Below are 20,030 nucleotides of genomic sequence, written 5' to 3'. Positions count from 1 at the left end.
GCACTTAAAAGCCTTTCACAGTGTGCCTTATAATCAGATGCACCTCATATATGGATCAATATTGGTTAATCGTGACATGATATTCCCTTTCACAATAGCTCAATCTAGTGGATGCATAACGCAACCCCAGCTATTACTACTAAGTAGGCCTGAACGATATTAGAAAAAACTATTGTTGCGATTTTTTGGGGGTTTGCGATATATTACGATATTATATTGCGATATTAAAAAAAAAAAAATTTTTTTTTTTTCAAGAAATTTTCACAAGATGACTTAAATAGCTGTTTGGAAAGACTGGATGACTCACCATAGCCACAGTGTACAGTGATCCCTTGTTTTTCACGGTTAATGGGGACCAGAACCCGCCGCGATAAGTGAAAAACCGCGAAGTAGCGCACCCCCCTAATTTTTTTTTGTGTGTGTGTTTTTTGTGCTCAATGTATTTATTCAGATTTAGCATTGGAAAGAGATACATATAAGACATGCTTTTTTTCTCACTTTTCCCCCCAAAGTGATTTAAAAAATGGATATAAATAAATGTTTTTTAAGCACTTCAAATGTCATAATTACATAATTAATTAAAAAAAGTTTTAAACATAACTGTTCAACCAAATCATTTTTGAACAAGAATAAACTACTGTAGCAGATAAATGCTTGGCTTTATAAATGCTTCTGTTTATTTACTTTAGCTGTGACCGTTGGAGTGACATGTAGAAATTTCAAACTCCTCATGATCACTTCTGGCATTTATTCGTCTACAACGTCCCCACACACGCACACACACACACACACATTCATTCCAGCGCGGCTTCCTTGCAGAAACTGTTTAACATGTTAAACGATGATTGACAGATGCCCGTGTCAAGTCTGCTTCTTCTGCCAGATCAAAGCCATCGTTAACTTTAATAAGCAAGCGCCGCAGTGACTGAGAGGAACAAAGGGCTGGGAGAGGGAGGGTCTGAGGCTGTGCGCAGACCAGAAAGCAAGGTGTATGTGGATTAAAAAAAATAAAAGCTATCGCACGTGCTTGCAATGGGACTATTGCACACACGCACATCGCGATGGCGATGTTTAAACGATATATCGTTCAGGCTTACTACTAAGCCTTATAATGCGGTGCACCCTTTATTTATGAAAAGTTTTAAAATAGGCCATTTGTTGAAGGTGCGTCTTATACGCCGATGCGCCTTATAGTGCGGAAAATACGGTGCAAGTACAACCAAAACTCCAATGAAGTTGGGATATTGTGTTAAACATAAATAAGAATAGAATAAACTGATTTGGAAATCATGTTCAACATTTATTCAATTGAACTAATTTACTTTCTCCAGATAAATATTACATTATTGAGGGCATAACACCCATACCTTAACTGGGAAACTGCGTCCAAGTGTTGCACTTGAGAACTGGGGCATCATGGTGGGTGTCGTTCTCTTTTTGGGTAACGTGTCACTCAGATGGGGTCCGACATCTTTGTCAGATCGCTTCCTTTCCTCCAGCAACCGGAAATGCTGATCACATACAAATGACACATAAAATTGGTCCGTAAACATTGAACTTAAAGTTGAAAATTACTCAACACTGTCCCATCCTAATGCATCACCATCAACAAAATGGATTTCAATTTTGCTACGTCTGTCATTTTTAGCTTAGAATCATTAATTGATGTCTAATATTTAGTTTGATGTGTAAAATTTAGTTATAAAAAAACAAACAAAAAAAACTTTTAAAAAATTATTCACCACATATTTTCAAGTTTTAAACAAATTACGTCACAATGAAAAAATTTGCGTCTGCAAAAAAGTCACGGATATCTACCTCATTACTAACGCTTAATTGTATTTTTTTCGTTACTGTCGCATTTTCGCCAATATTTTAAATGATAAATAATCCATCCAAAGACAAATTGAAAAAAAAAAAAATTAAAAAGGGTAAATATATGAAAATGAAAATCTCGACCACTCCATGATGTCTGCGATTTTTGCATCGCGACCCTTGTTATATTACCATGTTTCACCCATGAAATCCCCCAAAAATCCGGCTATGGCCATTCACAGCTGTGTCTTGACACTTGGTGATACATGCTACATGGAGTTTTTGGATCGAAAAGCGCGATAATACGCGATAATATCTGGTTAAAATCATGGCGTCTTTAATTCTGCTCTCACCTCCAGTTAGGGTTTTGCTGTTTAAATTCTTTTTTTTTTTTTTTAAATGCCCCCCTGTTCAAAAATTTTCTTCTCCCAGAAAATTGAGATTTTAAGCTTTCCAATGATGTATCACACATGCCTATAATAGGACAATTTTGAAATTTGGCCAAATTGGGGGTCCCAGAGCAGAACTTCAGGTCACCTGAGTGTTTTCCGCCATATCTACATATTTGACTTGGTCTATTCATTTCTATATTGTCTGTGATCCGACTGTTTGGAAACTGTGTTTTTTTTTTTTTTTTTAAAGATGTTAAGGTGTTTTTCAGTGTGCATCACAGCTGCGTGGGAAATTTCTATTTCGGTTTAAGCCTCACAAGTGCCCTCATAGGTTTAACTTGTGGGCTGGCATTAGCTTGCCTATTCGCATACGGAATAATATTAAGCCTACGATTCGGAAGGTCGGGGACCGAATCTTCTCAGGTGCCTCCATAATAGGGCTGTCCCAAATGACTAATTTTCTCCCGATTAGTCAGCCGACTATTTTTACGATTAGTCGACTAATCTAATAATTTAAAAAAAAATTTTTTTTTTTTTTTTTTTTTTTTTTACCAATTTAGCAATGAAATTTTTGTTGACGCTTATCACTTCACAAAAAATATATTGGAACACTTAAATTATTTATTAAAGTACAAATAAACACGTAAATAACAATAATAAATCACAGATAAACAATGAGTTCAAATGCTGATAGAATTAACTAGTGTAGCATCCCGATTGGAAAGATGGTCTCTTAAACTGATGGTTTACAACTTTTATTCCATCCTTGATGTAAACACACTGTAAGAGCTACGGTGCACACAAATAAAACAACACAATTAGAAATTAACAAAAACTTTTCACCTTTTTCCTTTGAAACCTTATTTATATATCAATGAATTGCCTATATGAATTGCCTTTATCTTAAATTATTACCTTATCATTGAAAATCTCTCCCTTGAGTGCAATCACTGTATATACTGTATGTATTTATGACCTTTTAAACTTATATAATTTTCTATACCATAAAATAAACCATAACATGAAATAAACCTTTCAATTAGCATTAAGAACAATACTAATAGCACTTATAGGCCCATTGTCAATGAAACATCATTATTTAGTAAGGCGACAGCACCCTCTGGTGTACAAAAAATGAAAAAAAAAAAAAAAAAATTACAAAATGGGTGACGGCGCTTGGTGTTTATTCACGGCCGTCGTGCAGCCAAGCTTGGCATTGAAGAGACAGGACAGAAGAGTGTACCCTCCTTTGTTTCTTTGAAATAAGTCAATGTTTTGGACACTGTGGTGCGCTTTTTTTGGTTTGTGCCGCTTTCCCCGCTTGCATACAGAGCATCCGACATTCTGAACTTTCCACACATATATTTTTTTAACCCTTCATTAACCGTCGACGGGATGTTGTGCTCGTCGACGGATTTACGTCATCAATGACGTCGACTATGTCGATTAGTCGGGACAGCTCTACTCCGTAACGTTCAAAAGCAGAAAACTTCAAAAGTTACCTGCCTGTGTCGGTAGTGGATCTTTTTGACGGGAAGTGGGGGTGGGGGAGACTCGGGGAAAGGGGAAGGCTCTCGATATGTCACCATATTTTCTGGCCAGTGTACAGAAATGGTTTTGGAGGATGGGCGCGGATTTAGATGGGAGCAGGAGGAAGAGGAAGAAGAGTGACAAAGCTTTGGGAAGAGAATAGCAATCAAATCAGGTAACTGAAAAAAAGAGTAAAGGATCATTGAAAGCGTATTATTTGCTTCCTACAGCTACACGCACCTCATCCTCTCCGATGTCATCAGGAAAGAGTATCGTTTCGGACTCGGGGGAGGCAATGGTCGAGGTGATGAGTGGGGCATATTTAAAGTCCCCCCCAAAGTGCGAGTATAGCTCATTGAGTTGACTGACTGTGACATAGCCCTTATATCAGATGGAGAGAGAATATGCAGGGAATCCAACAAAGTCATTTACTCAATATCGTTCGATATCTAGATAGCCACACTCGTCACTTCAATGAAGGAAAATGAAAAAACAGCAGAGAAGAAACATACTACACAGAGATGAAGACGTTACCTCGCTATTCTTGAGAAAAACAGAGGAAAATAGAGAAGGTGGGAAGTCACACAAGTTGAGTGGAAGAGGAGTTGTGAGAAAGGCGGTGTCATGGAAGCCGCTGCTGCTGAAAGATTGACACAAATGAGCCAGGGAGGCTGTATCCTAGCAAGCAAGCACAGGAGGAAAACCCAGCCAATTTTATATACAGTAAAAGGACCATTCTGATCACTATATGTGCACTGAAAAATCCGAGTGAGTTCAACTCAAATGGTTTGAGGAAATTCATTGAAACGAATCAACAAAATAAATAAAATACAGGTAGTCCCTGGGTTACGAAGTACCCGGCTTACATGATTTTGACTTTACCGCGCCGGAGTCTTGTCCACCATTTTGCCTCCAGTCGTTGGGTATTTAAAAAATAAATAAATAAATAAAATAAAAATAACACCGTAGTAATAATAAATAATAATAATAAAATAAAAATTAAGCCATAGTTATGAGGTATCATTGACTTATTTACAGACACCATTTTGTTTTTCATTGTGACGTAAATTGTTTAAAAGTTTATAATGTTGACTTTTGTTTTGTGTTGCATGCTTTTATTTTGGCGCAGGAAGCGTGGAGCAGGTAGTACTCCCGCACGCGAGTAACAGCGCATGTGCTACCACGAAGAAGTCGCGCAGTTGAGTGAGAGAGGGGAAAGATTAGAGCTTGGCTGGCTGTCTCGCCAGCACTTCCCTCCAATGTCCTGGCGAGGACAGTACAATGAAATATGATACATGTTTTTGGATAGTTATTTTGAGATTTAGGGGTACTGAGGGTACTTAAAGGGTTAATTCCTACTTATGCGGATATTCAGGTTACGTCACCAGCGTAGGAACGGACCTCGTTTGTAAGCCGGGGACTACCTGTAGTACGCGTTTATACTTGTTTTTTATTTGAAACCTTGTATACTATATTTAATAGTTTTTCAGGTATTTACTTGGCTTCTTGCTTAAGCAAATTCACAGACTTCTGGCTCCACTCACAGATGAAGAACAAGACCATTTATTTCATGTATTTGGATAATATTGGTACGACAAGTTATTGGATAACATTAGAAAGTTATATGACTAGTAGGCCTACTTCAAATGCCCCAAAATCCTGTTGTACTTCGAGCAATTGATTTAACGTCCTCAAAAAGTTGTGTGTTGGGTTATTTATGTATTTGTTTTGAATGAGCAATTCTAATACTTTCACGGGTTTTAGTTAGGTTGACTTGCTATCATTATCATTTATATTACTTAATAAATTAAGATTAAGGTTTTTACTAAGTGTGCCAGCTGTCAATCACACCTACCTCTCTCAATGTGTAAGTTTGGCCACCACTTAGGTCAGCATATTTTCGATCAAGAGGGGCAAGGTTTTCTTTCTCCTGGGAAATACAAAATATTTCAAAATAAGGCAAGGCAGTTAAGTACAGTAACTAAGTACTTTTACTTCTTTACATTCGACTACGACTGCAACTATCGATCATTTTAGCAGTCGATTAATCGATTAACTATTTAGTTCGAATAATCGAGTAATCGGATAAGGAACAAAAAGAATTAAAATACCTAAACTGAGCCTCAAACGAAAAAAATGAGTAAACGAGGATTTAAGAACAAAAATTGGCTAACTTATAAAGCAAAAGTCCGCTAGCTTAAATGCTATAATATGCTAACTAGGGCTGTCAAACGATTAAAATTTTTAATCGAGTTAATTACAGCTTAAAAATTAATTAATCGTAATTAATCGCAATTAATCGCAATTCAAACCATCTATAAAATATGCCATATTTTTCTGTAAATTATATATATATTCTGTAAAATAATTTGTTGGAATGGAAAGATAAGACACAAGATGGATAGGCCTATATACATTCAACATACGGTACATAAGGACTGTAGTGGGCATTTCACTCTACTGTCATTTAAATCTGTCTACGCTGTCCTCACTCCGAAGCGTCTACTTTTTCCAAAGCTAGACAGCTAGTGAACGACGCCTTAATAATCAGACTTCTTCCTTCTTCATCTGATTTATTAATAAAATGGCCTCAAACCACTGTCCTCTTTAGACCTTAGTGAAACTACAAAAAAAAGTACACAAGCATTGCATTAGCGACAACGTTAGCTTAGCACGCTATACAGGTTCACTAAACAAACAAAAAGCGTCTCATACTAAAAATAGAACATTTCGCTTACTAACATAATATGTACATTCTTTACAACAACCATACTTACGGACAAATCTTGTCCAAGGATCATATAAGCACAACATTACATCGTAGGCGTAAGCCCGAGACGTCGTGCAGCCATATTGAACTGGCAAGAAGGCAATAAACCATGTCGCAAAGTGACCACAAGAGTTCGCTGTTAGACAGCACAAAAAACCTTGCTGTAAAACTTACCAAAAGGCAGAATACTGTCTGAGCGGGACATGTGCGTTAATTCCGTCAAATATTTTAACGTTATTAATTTAAAAAATTAATTACCGCGCGTTAACGCGATAATTTTGACAGCCCTAATGCTAACATTTCGGTCACACAGAAATCGGCATATGGGTAGAACTGCTTTTAGTTTGGACTGTTGATTTCGTACTATGTCATTTTAGTCAGACAATTGAAAAAGACATACCGTATATAAGACTGCCGTGATTATAAGATGAACCCCTCTTTTTCAAGACTCAAGTTTGAAAAAAAGACTTTTTGAACACCAAATTATTTTTTATACAGAAAATAATTACAGTACATGTGAAACAAATGATTACAACAATATATTTGAGAGAAAAAGCATGTTATTTTGCCTCTTTCAAATCTTAATATCTGAACATTTAAATATGTAAATAAAGTGCAATCACATTCGTAAATGAATGGCTTCTGGTTTTTTAAATGTAAATAAACCAATCTATAGTGATAAAGCAACAAAATTGCAATAACTGCATTAACCATCAAAGTGAAGTCTAACTAACTGTAGTCTTGAAACAAATCTGAATAAGGAAAAACATTGCAATAAAATAATGCAAACTGGTTAGACTTGAGAGTAGCTGAGATCTCTCATGACAGAACATCGCTTCAATGATATCTGTCGCCATCTAGCGCCGTGAATGGGTATAATGTCTAGACCGCGAATATAAGACGACCCCCACTTTTTCTGTCTTATTTCAATGCAAAAACACAGTCTTATATTCGGGCCAATACTGTAATTGGTTGATAAATACCCTTTGTAGCATCTCTTCAAGTTTACGTCTCTCCTTCAGAAAGCTTTCCTTCTCTCGCTCAGCCTGCTGGGTAATCTCCTCACCCTGCTTCTCGAGAGTCAACAGCCGTTCCTGGAAAAAGAATAGAGTTCAGTAGATTTTAATCCATGTAAAGGATCGTGAGCAGTACAGTCGGGGTCATGGGTAGAACCTCGCGGGTCGCACTGCTCCGATGGTACTCTGCGATCTCTCGGAGAAGCTGTTGTGTTTGGATCTCTTTTTCCTCATCCTGCCTGCTCTCTCGCTCCAGCTGCTGGAACTCCAGGTCTTCAAAGCGCTTTGTTTCCGTCTCAAGTATCTCACAGTCCTGAAACACACACAAAAATAGGTTTAACTGCAGCGCATGAGAGTACTCATGACACAACAATAGGTAGCCCCACATTAAAGGTCCTTTACTGTATTTCAATTATTGGGTTTTAGGATAATGAAAGGTGCCCCCTTCTCATTTAGCTAAATTACTCTCAATACTTAAAATACTTTGGTTGGCGTCTGTGAATATAAGATGGTGTACATGCAAACTACAGGTAGTCCCCGTGTTACAAACGAGTTCCGTTCCTACACTGGCGACGTAACCCGAATTTCCGCGTAAATCGGAATTAACCCTATGAGTGACCCTAAATCTCAAAATATCTATCCAAAAAGAAAAATTCAACTGAACTATCCAAAAAGTCCAAAGGTATTGTAATACTCTATATATGTATGTATGTTTATATACAGTGGTATAGAAAAGTATCTGAACCTTTTGGAATTTCTCACATTTCTGCATAAAATCACCATCAGATGTGATCTGATCTTTGTCAAAATCACACAGATGAAAAAAACTGTCTGCTTTAACTAAAACCACCCAAACATTTATACGTTTTCATATTTTAATGAGGATAGTATGCAAACAATTACAGAAGGGGGGGGATCAGTAAGTGAACCATGACATTCAATGTTCAATGTAAAAAAATATATGCGTGGAAAGTTGAGAATGTCGGACACTTGATATGCAAGCGTGGAAAGCGACACAAAGCCAAAAAACCGTGCCAGAGTGGCGAAAAACATTGACTTATTTCAATGAAACAAAGGAAGGTACACTGTTGTGTCCTGGCTCTTCAATGCCAAGCTTGCATACCAGGCTTCACGTGGGATGTGAACGAACACCTAAAGCGCTGTCACCCAGTTGTAACTTTGGAAGATGACAGGAGACAGCAAGCTGGCAGATTGTAAGTCCATCTAACTGACAAACAACATGTTTTATTGAAGTTGCTAAGCCTGTCACAATATGCAATGAGTACATTTATCACACGGTAAATAAAAATGAGGACGGTAATTTCCACGGATGCGTTTTATTGCCGCGTGCGTGCGTGCATACATTTGTGCATGCGTGTTGATAGCATATGAGACTCCAGCGCCTTACACAGATGTTTATTGGTCATCAACACACCGTAGAATTAAAGTTCAGACATACAAAATAAGGGAACGCAGCTATATTAAACACTGTAAACGTTAGCATTGCTACACTGAGGCTAAAGAAACACCGTAAATGTTAGCGTTGCTACACTGCTATAGGGGAAAAAGACAACCTACTTTGGCCTGTTATAAAACATTGGCAGTCTTCTCCAAAACGCAAATTGCGGTTAAAAGGTGACACTTCAAACATGAAAAAACACTGGTTAACAGCATTTGAAAACAAAAAAAGGGGGAAAAAATTACTGACACCACATGCAATGACGAAAAGTGCTCTTTTTGCGGAGTGTAAAGCTTACGGTTAGCGGTTTGGCAAATGTACTTCCGGTGAACATTTCAAAATAAAAGCACATCATGTTTGTCATATACATAACTATTTCTGGAGTTAATCCTACAGTTATATACTAATTCACATTCACAATACGAATAGCTTTAAAATGACACCCTTGATGAAAAATCTGATTGGAATGAATGAATAACTATTATAACACTATTATACATAGTAGTACACAATAATATTAATGCTAGATTTTATTTAAAGAATTGGTTTTAATCATGTTGAAAAGGCGAAGTCAGTGTTATGCTATCAGCATTTGACCTCATTGTTTATTTGTGATTTATTATTGTTACAGTGGGGCAAATAAGTATTTAGTCAACCACCAATTGTGCAAGTTCTCCTACTTGAAAAGATTAGAGAGGCCTGTAATTGTCAACATGGGTAAACCTCAACCATGAGAGACAGAATGTGGAAAAAAAAACAGAAAATCACATTGTTTGATTTTTCAAGAATTTATTTCCAAATTAGAGTGGAAAATAAGTATTTGGTCACCTATAAACAGGCAAGATTTCTGGCTGTCTAACTTCTTCTAATGAGGTCTAACGAGGCACCTGTTTTAACTCATTATCGGTATAAAAGACACCTGTCCACAAACTCAGTCAGTCACACTACAAACTCCACTATGGCCGAGACCAAAGAGCTGTCGAAGGACACCAGAGACAAAATTGTAGACCTGCACCAGGCTGGGAAGACTGAACCTGCAATAGGTAAAACGCTTGGTGTAAGGAAATCAACTGTGGGAGCAATTATTAGAAAATGGAAGACATACAAGACCACTGATAATCTCCCTCGATCTCTGGGGCTCCATGCAAGATCTCACCCCGTGGCATCAAAATGATAACAAGAACGGTGAGCAAAAATCCCCGAACCACGCGGGGGGAACTAGTGAATGACCTACAGAGAGTTGGGACCACAGTAACAAAGGCTACTATCAGTAACACAATGCGCCGCCAGGGACTCAAATACTGTATTGCCAGACGTGTCCCCCTGCTGAAGCCCGTACACGTCCACGCCCGTCTGCGGTTCGCTAGAGAGCATTTGGATGATCCAGAAGAGGACTGGGAGAATGAGTTATGGTCAGATGAAACCAAAATAGAACTTTTTGGTAGAAACACTGGTTCTCGTGTTTGGAGGAGAAAGAATACTGAATTGCATCCGAAGAACACCATACCCACTGTGAAGCATGGGGGTGGAAACATCATGCTTTGGGGCTGTTTTTCTGCAAAGGGACCAGGACGACTGATCTGTGTAAAGGAAAGAATGAATGGGGCCATGTATTGAGAGATTTTGAGTGAAAATCTCCTTCCATCAGCAAGGGCATTGAAGATGAGACGTGGCAGGGTCTTTCAGCATGACAATGATCCCAAACACACAGCCAATGCAACAAAGGAGTGGCTTCGTAAAAAGCATTTCAAGGTCCTGGATTGGCCTAGCCAGTTTCCAGATCTCAACCCCATAGAAAATCTGTGGAGGGAGTTGAAAGTCTGTGTTGCCCAACGACAGCCCCAAAACATCACTGCTCTAGATGAGATCTGCATGGAGGAATGGACCAAAATACCAGCAACATTGTGTGAAAAGCTTGTGAAGAGTTACAGAAAACGTTTGGCCTCCGTTATTGCCAACAAAGGGTACATAACAAAGTACTGAGATGAACTTTTGGTATTGACCAAATACTTATTTTCCACTATGATTTGCAAATAAATTCTTTAAAAATCAAACAATGTGATTTTCTGTTTTTTTTCCCCACATTCTGTCTCTTATGGTTGAGGTGTACCCATGTTGACAATTACAGGCCTCTCTAATATTTTCAAGTGGGAGAAATTGCACAATTAGTGGGTGACTAATACTTATTTGCTCCACTGTATTTACATGTATATTTTTACTTTAATAAAGAATTTAAGTGTTCCAAAAATGTTTTTGTGAATTAATAAGCATCAAAAAAATTTCATTGGTAAATTTGTAAAAAAAAAAAAAATCGTAATCGTAAAAATAGTCGGCTGACTAATCGGGAGAAAAATGGTCATTTGGGACAGCCTTAGTTGTAACCCGGGGAGTACCTGTAAAAAACTTTTGGATTTTTTTTGGATAGTTATTTTGAGATTTAGGGGTACTCAAAGGGTTAATTCCAATTTACACTGAAATTCGGGTCACATCAGCAGTGTAGGAACGGAAGTCGTCGAGTACGTTATAATTTGGGGACTACCTGTATTGCAATTTGACTCAACAACTGGACTTGAATGGTTTATCTATTGTGTTGGACAAAATGTATCCTTTATCAAATAATATTTTTATCCAAGGTGGAGAACCATTCGGTACTTTCATCACTCCAAGCACCTCGTCACACTTGATTGTTTATCCATTTCTCTACGTTCCTTATGACTAACAAAGCCTCATGTATTTCTCTACTGCCCTAATCTTGGCTCGACAAAGTACTCCTTGACTTTCAATTGAATCAAATGATCTTGCAGTTGACCGCCCATGTTTCAATCCAAAAAAACAATATCAGACAGTACAGACACACAGATATCAAATATCAACAGCTAATGCATCATGTTATAGTGGCATTATCCCTCACACTAGCATGTGCAGACTGCATGGTTCCAAAGTCTGACAAAGACATGTTCACGAATGTGCGAGCGGTAAGTGTTTAGTGCGTGTACTGACCCTGGCTAGCTGCTCCTGCAGGGGCTCCTTGGTGGCCTCAGGGCAGCTGTCCAGCTGGGAGCGCTGCTCATACACAATCTGAGCCAAACTCTCTACTCTGCCCTTTTCTGTCTGCAGCAACTCGCACGCCTGATACATACACATTTGCATGGCGACATATGCACACACAAGTACGTGCCACGCACAAAGCGGAGTAGAAACACAAGAGACAAACACGCACGCAACAAACACACGCAGGACACAGAGAGGATGGCAGCGTTAGTGGGATTTGAGGAGCCATTGTTAGTTACCTCTGTGATGAATTCAGCAAGTCGGGAGGGGAAACTAGCAGTTGAATTCAAATCTACTTAAGGATGGAGAGCTAGTAAATAGATATTTTTTGATTGTTTGTAAAGGGTGATGAAAAGGGCTGATGTGTAGAGAGCAAGTACATGGAATGGGTTACATGAGGGTAAACTCAAACAAGTTCTAAACTTAAACACAGGCATCCAAAATCTGGAAAGGCACTCTACTACACCTACTCTGAAACCAAATTTTCATTTGAGCTGACTCTCCTTTTATCCATCAAAGTATTATTTAATCCATATCCAAGCACCACCTTGTTGACAATACACAGACTTGAATATACCCTCAAAGTCCGTGCAGAAGTGTGAGATACGATGGCTTGGTGACCGCTATACCCTCGGCAGTATTTGCAAATATATATTTGGATCAGAGACAGCATGAGAAGGATTAGCACCTACTGCTTGGTCACATGACCTCAAAACCTTAGTGTCATTGAGTAGCATATACTGTAGATGGAGTTTGTTATGTTGCAATGTAATAGTTTTTCCCCCACTCGGTTCTTGTTTGAACTAATACAGGGTCTTGTGGTTCTGACTCTTGACTAGAACGCTTGTGTTTTTTGTGAAGAAATATATCGCTCTCATTTTGCAATTGAGTATAGGACGGAAATACCTTGTCTTTTTCATGCTGCGATTTAGTCTCCATGTCAGCTATCTTGTTTTGAAGTGCAGCCAGAGCGTCTTTTTCCTGTTGGAGTGCGGCTATCTCGGACGCTTGCTCTGCCTCAACAAGAGCTTGTTCTACCTCCACCTAGACAAATCACATCACAAGAGCATTTCATTCAAGCAGTCTATATAGGTAAGCTTTTAGAACAGTGGTTCTTAACCTGGGTTCAATCGACCCCAGGGTTTCGGTGAGTCAGTCTAAATGGTTTGACGAAGGTATAGAAACACAGCCCTATTTTCGTACGCTGATTAGATCTAGGCAAATTGGCTTTTTAGTAGGGTTGGGAATCTCTGGCATGAAGCCGATTCGATATGTATCTAGATACACAGGCTACGATTCGATTTAAAAAAACCGATACATTTTTAAGGCAGAGCGATTCGATACGATTCGATACAGTTTAAGAACGATACGGTTCGATACAGTGTGAAAACGATACGATAGTAAACATTTGTTGTTTGTTCTTAAAGTATTTTAAACAGATAAAAAAGACCAAATTTCTACGAGCAAAATTAAACAAAAGTTCATACCAATGTATGTTTATTTTTGAGACATGAAAAAAAAATAAGGCCAACTAGATGACCATCATTTTGTTGGCTGGGATTGATAATAAAATAAAACTCCAGTGACAGACAATAAAGTGCAGTAATTCAATCTCTGTATTTCCTGGTGTTTTGAACACAAGCGGTAGGTAATTTAGGTGCAACCTTTCGACGTAAACATCTTACAAACTAAAATTATATGCAGGAGCTCTAGAAAAAAAGAATTAAACCTGCTAGTGTTATCATAATAAATAAATAATAAATAAAGCAGAATCCTATTATTCTTTACCTCTGGTATAATTAGGGGAATAAGAACATGGCATTTTAGCCAGATAGATCAATAATCATTAATTTAACCTTTTACACAGCAAAGTCATTCACTTATGCCTGTGCTTCCACATTTTTATTCCTCATCACTGTCCATATCTTTTTTGAAGGGCAGATTTTTCTTGAGGAAGATCAACTGATCCACACGTTCATGTTTAAGTAGACTGCGTTTCGTGGAAACAATATCTCCAGCAGGTCGTGCCATTGTAGTGGGTTATTTTTCAGGGTTAAAAACTCACTATCTCTGTCCCATACAAATCTGGCTGCCGTCTTCACTTCAAAGTCCGACGTGCGTTGAAAATCAATCGCTGTCATTCGTAACTTCCGCCTGGCAAGCTGGCGTCAGGGCTCGTGTTGTTTGTTCATTGTTTTAGCACGCGCGACAGTTTGCTCTGGCGTACTTAGGACACGCCCGTCACGATCGAAATGCATGATGGGAAGTTGAGGCAACCACGACTGTGAGTGGTGGCTGTTCATGTTATGTAGTGTGTGCTGTCTCGCTTGAAGTGCGGCGATCTGTGAGGTCGAGCAGTGGGGAGGGCACTGCGCAGCATCATTGAAGTACAAGCTAATTATGTGTCATTCATTTACACATCACTTGGTACATAAAACTAGAAAAGCAATGGTATGAACACTGATAGCCGGTTTATGCTCCCGCGATAGCAGAGTCCTTGTTGGACTATCAATACATCTAAGATTTACTGGCTATTTACTTTCAGATAGTTAGGTTAGCTATCGATACAGCCGTATCGCTCGCCTGTAAAACCAGATATCCGGTCGTATCGGTTTATCGTTCTCAAGCTTACTTTTTAGACCAGGTTTTGGACTGGTTTGCAGACTTAATTTATTTCTTGTAACTGCTAGTCTGATGGGAGAAGGAACTGGTTTGCTCAGTGGAAGGTTGACTCAAACTTGGTATGAGGGAATACAACAGACCAATGGGCAACGTGGTCTCAAATTTTGACCTGTTTATAACGCATGCTGTCGAAATGAGAAGAATTCTTAATGGGAATTTTCTAAATTATTAGCTTGCAAGCTTGGATATATCTGTTTTGAATTTGACAAAAAAATGCTTTATAATCTAATTCCGAAGGGTTCAGTGAATCCAAATGTGAAACTTGTGGGGTTCAGGACCTTTAGCAAGGTTAAGAACCACCTTTTTAGAAGCTTGCAAGTGAACATTAACCATGGTGCCCAGTGTCAGTTCAAATCAAGCTACATTTATTTAATTACATGTATTTATGAAGTTTGACACTTTTTACACATTTTTTAATTCACCTCTCGTCTGACATGGATAACAGACAGCTACGCTCTGGTTTGGCCCATATAACGCTGTAAGTTGTTTCAGCTAATAAATGTTTGTGTATGCACTATTAATTAAGTTTACAGATACAGTTTGTGGAGTTACGCGTGAGCGATTTACTATGAGAATCCGGCATTGTAAAGTCGACATCGCATAAGTCGAGTACGTCGTAACCCGGAGACTACATTTACAAAATAAAATTCCTGAGTGTTTCTTCAAATGATGCAGCATTGCACTTTCATTTTACAAGAGCAATAAATTTAATAATTTAATCATTCAAAATTAAAATACCCGACCTCAGCCTCAAACGGTGTGAAAAAAATGATGATATAAGTACAAGAAACCAATTAGCAAACTTGCATAGCAAAAGTCCGCTAGCTTAAATACTCTACAATGCAAAAAAAAAAATTTTTTTCTACAAAGCTCTCTAATACATCAGTCAAACAAATATTATCACAAAAAATGCTAAATATACTTCTAAACCAAATAATGAATGCATAAACATATTAACTCAAACAAAAACAAAAAAAGACCATATGTTGGTCTTAACAGGGGGCAGCTGGATTCCGCCATGTTAGTCGACTTATGTCGTATTCATGGTTGCCACTAGAGGACAGTGTATCCACCCAAATCAATAAAACTAAATGCAACGCTTTCAAAACAAACCATTACAACGTCACTAATTAAACGAATCCTCAAAGCAGCAAAATTTGACTCGCTTTTTCATAATCAAATTACTCGAGTAATTACAAAGTTACTAAGTCTTACAATCTGCTTGTATTCGTTTAATGCTTTTAATTTATTTTTTAGATTATTTAGCCTGAAAATTATGCCCTGAATTATTATTTCACGGTATCATGGGAAGTCATGCATGCATTAACTGAAATATAATCATTTCTTGCGGAGACGTTCATGATACGAACACATTCACACTACGATCTTAATCGTGGAACGGATTGTGCTCATATCATAAAGGTTTACTGTATTTATTGTAAAGGAATTCAAGCCCAAACAGTTCATGCGATAACTATCCACACCTCTCGGGCGGATTCCTCCATCTGGTTGTCCAGCTCTTTAATTTTTTTTTCCAGCTCCTCCATGTTGTTTAGGACCTGGATCCTCTCCCCCTCCACTCGCCTCATTTCCTCCTCCGAGGGTAGGGCTTCCTGTCCGAAACGGTGGACTGCATCATCGTGTGCCTGGTGGCACGATCAACACAATCAATGACAGAATCACTGATAAGTCAAGCTGGAACGCACATGGTTTGCGGTGATAAGCCTCAAACAGTGTTTTATTGAAGGTATCAAATTGTCCTTTCAGGAATAATTTCAACAGCTTGGCATTTTAGATCACACTTTCAGAGAGTTTGGCGTCATTTAGGAACCATATCGACAATTTTGGAAAATGACCCGTAGCATTTCCTGTTTGCAATGCAGATATGAAAGCGTGCGCCACTCGCGAGTTGATGCAGATAACACAATAGTTGTCAAGTGTCATTACAAGGAAAATTTCACTGGTGATAGACTATTGATGTCTCAGTTAAAGATGCGGGGCGAGTGCATACAAACGCCAACTGCGACACTTAACCCTCTCTAACCTAATAAATGAGCTGTAAATATCTTCCATCTGTCTGTGTGAAAGATGGATGTGTTGATACTTGATTAAAGGGGGTCAGTTCATATCTTATGTGTGCCAGAAAAGTCCAAACAGATTTCCACTTGAAGACTGATTAATCTCTAAAGAAGCTGACTAAAGTTAAAGGTGCTGCTACTAGATTCTTGTATTCCTTACCTACAGTGTATCACAAAAGTGAGTACACCCCTCACATTTCTGCAGATATTAAAGTATGTCTTTTCATAGGACAACTCTGATAAAATGACACTTTGACACAATGAAAAGTAGTCTGTGTGCAGCTTATATAATAGAGTTCATTTATTTTCCCCTCAAATTATGGGCGTTAATATCTCAACCCCTGGCAACGAAAATTGAGTACACCCCTTAGAAACTACGTACATCCCTAAATGTCCAAATTGAGTACTGCTTGTCATTTTTCCTCCAAAATGTCATGTGACTCGTTACAGGAGTGCTGTCGGCATTGCTGCAGAAATTAAAGAGGTGCGGGGTCGGCCTGTTAGTACTCAGACCATACGCCGCACTCTAGATCAAATTGGTGTGCATGGCTGTCACCCCAGGAGGAAGCCTCTTCTGAAGACGGTACACAAGAAAGCCCGCAAACAGTTTGCAAAGACATGTCAACAAAGCACAATGGATTACTGGAACTGTGTCCATTTAGTCTGATGCGACAGGTGGGCTTTCTTGTGTACCGTCTTCAGACGAGGCTTCCCCCTTCCTCCAATACTCCTATAACGAGTCACATGACGACACTTTGGAGGGAAAATGACAAGCAGTACCCAATTTTGACATTTAGGGATATACGTAGTTTCTAATGGGTGTACTCACTTTTGTTGCCCGGGGGTTAGATATTAATGGCTATATTTTGAGTTATTTTGAGGGGAAAATAAATTAACTCTATTATATAGAGCAGGGTTCACTAAATCCGGACCTCGGAGCCACTTTTCCTGCCGTGTTTTCCATGTCTCCCTCCTCCAACACACCTGAATCAAATAATGAGGATCATTACCAGGCTTCTGGAGAGGTTGCTGATGACATAATCATTTGATTCAGGTGTGTTGGGGGAGAGAGACGTGGAAAACATGACAGGATTGATGGCATCGAGGTCCAGATTTGGTGAACCCTGATATACAGTAAGCTGCACACAGACTACTTTTCATTGGGTCAAAGTTTCATTTTGTCAGTGTTGTCCCATTAAACGATATGGTGGAAAACACTCAGGTGACTTGAAGTTCTGCTCCGAGACCCCCAATTTGGCAAAATTTCAAAATTGTCCGATATGCATGTGTGATACATAATTGGAAATCTTAAAATCTCAATTTTCGGGGGGAAGAAGAATTTTGAAGAGGAGGGCAAAAAATAAAATACAGCAAAACCCTATCTGGAGGTGAGAGCACACGAGAACAGAAATACAGACGCCATGACTTTAACGAGATATTATCGCTTACTTACCTTGTTTGGATCCAAAAACTCCATGTAGCATGTATCACCGAGTGATTTTATGGGTGAAACATGGTAATATAACAAGGGTCGCGATGCAGAAATCGCAGACATCAAGGAGTGGTTGAGATGTTCTTTTTCATATATTTACACTTTTAACCGTTTTTTTTTTTCTTCCCAATATTTCTTTATTTGGATCGATTATTATCTAACATATCGGAAAAAATGCGACAGCAACAACAACAACAAAAAAAACAATTATTTGATAGTTATGAGGTAAATATCCATGACTTTTTGACAGATGGCATTTTTTTCATTGGGACGTCATTTGTTTAAAACTTTAAAATACGCGAGTGAATAATAAAATTTTAAAAAAAATTTTTAAACGAAATATTAGACATCAATTAATGATTCTAAGCAAAAAATGACATATATTTTGAATAATAAATATAATTACCTTCGTTTAATGGCTGGGTTGAAACAAAAGCGGTGGCGCGACGTCTGTAAACGGGGGTCTCCAGGGTAAAACGGACACATTAAAAATAGTTAGAGGGCTTAATGCGCCATGAATCTGCTATGGCAGCATATAGACATATTGTTCTATCAAACACAACAGTTCCTTTGGCTTTAAATTCTTTTAAAGAGCAGTGCAAGAGCAGAAACTGCTTTTTCAGTCCTGCCTGTGTTTTCCACCATATACTTAAATATCTGCAGAAATGCGAGGGGTGTATTCACTTTTGTGATACACTGTACGTGATGCTGGATGCATTTTACTGGTTGCGCATTTGACCTGCTATCAAAAAAGGTTAGACACATTCATGCTTTGAATATGCATCCCTGTTACATATTCGTGTCTTGAGAACACCTCACGGTCTTTTCTTAAATGACAGGTGAATAAATGCTAAGATTTGATCAGTTTCATGAAGATTCCTTAATAAAATTTCGAAGCCATCTCCGAAACATTTGATTTTTACCTCACGTATCCTCTGTGTATGTGGCGAGGGTGATGAAGCAAAGCTGCGCAGACTGACAGCAGGCGATTCCGCCCTGCTGTCTCGAGTATCACCGCTGCCCTTCTGTCGTACCAGTAGCTCTGCGTCGTAATACCCGTTCTCTGTGATGAGTCCATTCCCTCTTGAGCTGCTGGAGAAAACTGAGGGCGTGTCGTCGTCGTCATCATCGTCGTTCAGCTGAAGCTTCTGAAGCTCCTGGTTGATCTTCTGAAGGTCTGCCACAGCAGATGCTGGATTTTTATCTGATCCACCGTCTTCCTGGTCTAGCTTGGAGCAGAGGGACAAGATGGTTTCGAGACGCTGTCTTTCCTGAAGGGAGAACACGCACATGTAATATTAATTAGGGGTGGGAACTAGAGCAGGGCGGCAAACCGAAAATTTACCGTCACCGAAATTCTTCACGATGACCGACGTAATTTTGACCAAGTCGGTAAATTCGGTAATTTAATAAAACAAGAAAATATAGTCTTTTTATCCCGCTTTGACGCTGTGTTGTTCGGCTATGTTCATTCCCCTTTAAGAAAACAGACAGTGTGCTTACGTATGGAGTCACGTGATTTTCAGGAAGCCAATCAAACAGAAGCCCGGTAGGCTAATGCTAACGGCTAACGCTAAAAGTAAACGGGATGGAGTCGGGCTTAAGTTAGCTAACTTAGCTTCGCCAAACTTTCACCCGGCATTAAGTAAACTCTTGGCAGGTTCCAGACGGGCTTTCACCCGCTGTCCTCCCTGGTTCTCACGATATTAGGAGAGGATGCTTTCAGTGCGTTCTTCTGGTAGCCA

General features: G+C 38.8%; 1 protein-coding gene across 5 annotated transcripts in view; it reads right to left on the bottom strand.

Moving 5' to 3' along the window:
* Positions 1–20,030, bottom strand: part of phldb2b (pleckstrin homology-like domain, family B, member 2b) — an 89,619-nt gene that overhangs the window by 13,310 nt on the left and 56,279 nt on the right. For 3 of the 5 annotated variants that reach the window (XM_057824686.1, XM_057824688.1, XM_057824690.1), the window contains 8 exons: positions 19,209–19,556; positions 16,200–16,361; positions 12,940–13,077; positions 11,983–12,111; positions 7,681–7,836; positions 7,491–7,601; positions 5,593–5,667; positions 1,368–1,511 (listed from right to left, as the gene is read on the bottom strand). In XM_057824686.1, coding sequence (XP_057680669.1) covers positions 1,368–1,511; positions 5,593–5,667; positions 7,491–7,601; positions 7,681–7,836; positions 11,983–12,111; positions 12,940–13,077; positions 16,200–16,361; positions 19,209–19,556 — 1,263 coding nt within the window. The remainder of the gene's footprint in view (positions 1–1,367; positions 1,512–5,592; positions 5,668–7,490; positions 7,602–7,680; positions 7,837–11,982; positions 12,112–12,939; positions 13,078–16,199; positions 16,362–19,208; positions 19,557–20,030) is intronic. The other 2 variants (XM_057824687.1, XM_057824689.1) reach the window with 2 other exon arrangements.

This window comes from Corythoichthys intestinalis, chromosome 20 (assembly GCF_030265065.1).
Source record: "Corythoichthys intestinalis isolate RoL2023-P3 chromosome 20, ASM3026506v1, whole genome shotgun sequence".
Classification (NCBI taxonomy): Eukaryota; Metazoa; Chordata; class Actinopteri; order Syngnathiformes; family Syngnathidae; genus Corythoichthys; species Corythoichthys intestinalis.
The sequence above is the reverse complement of the archived record's forward strand: the minus strand, read 5'-3'. Positions and strand labels throughout refer to the sequence as shown.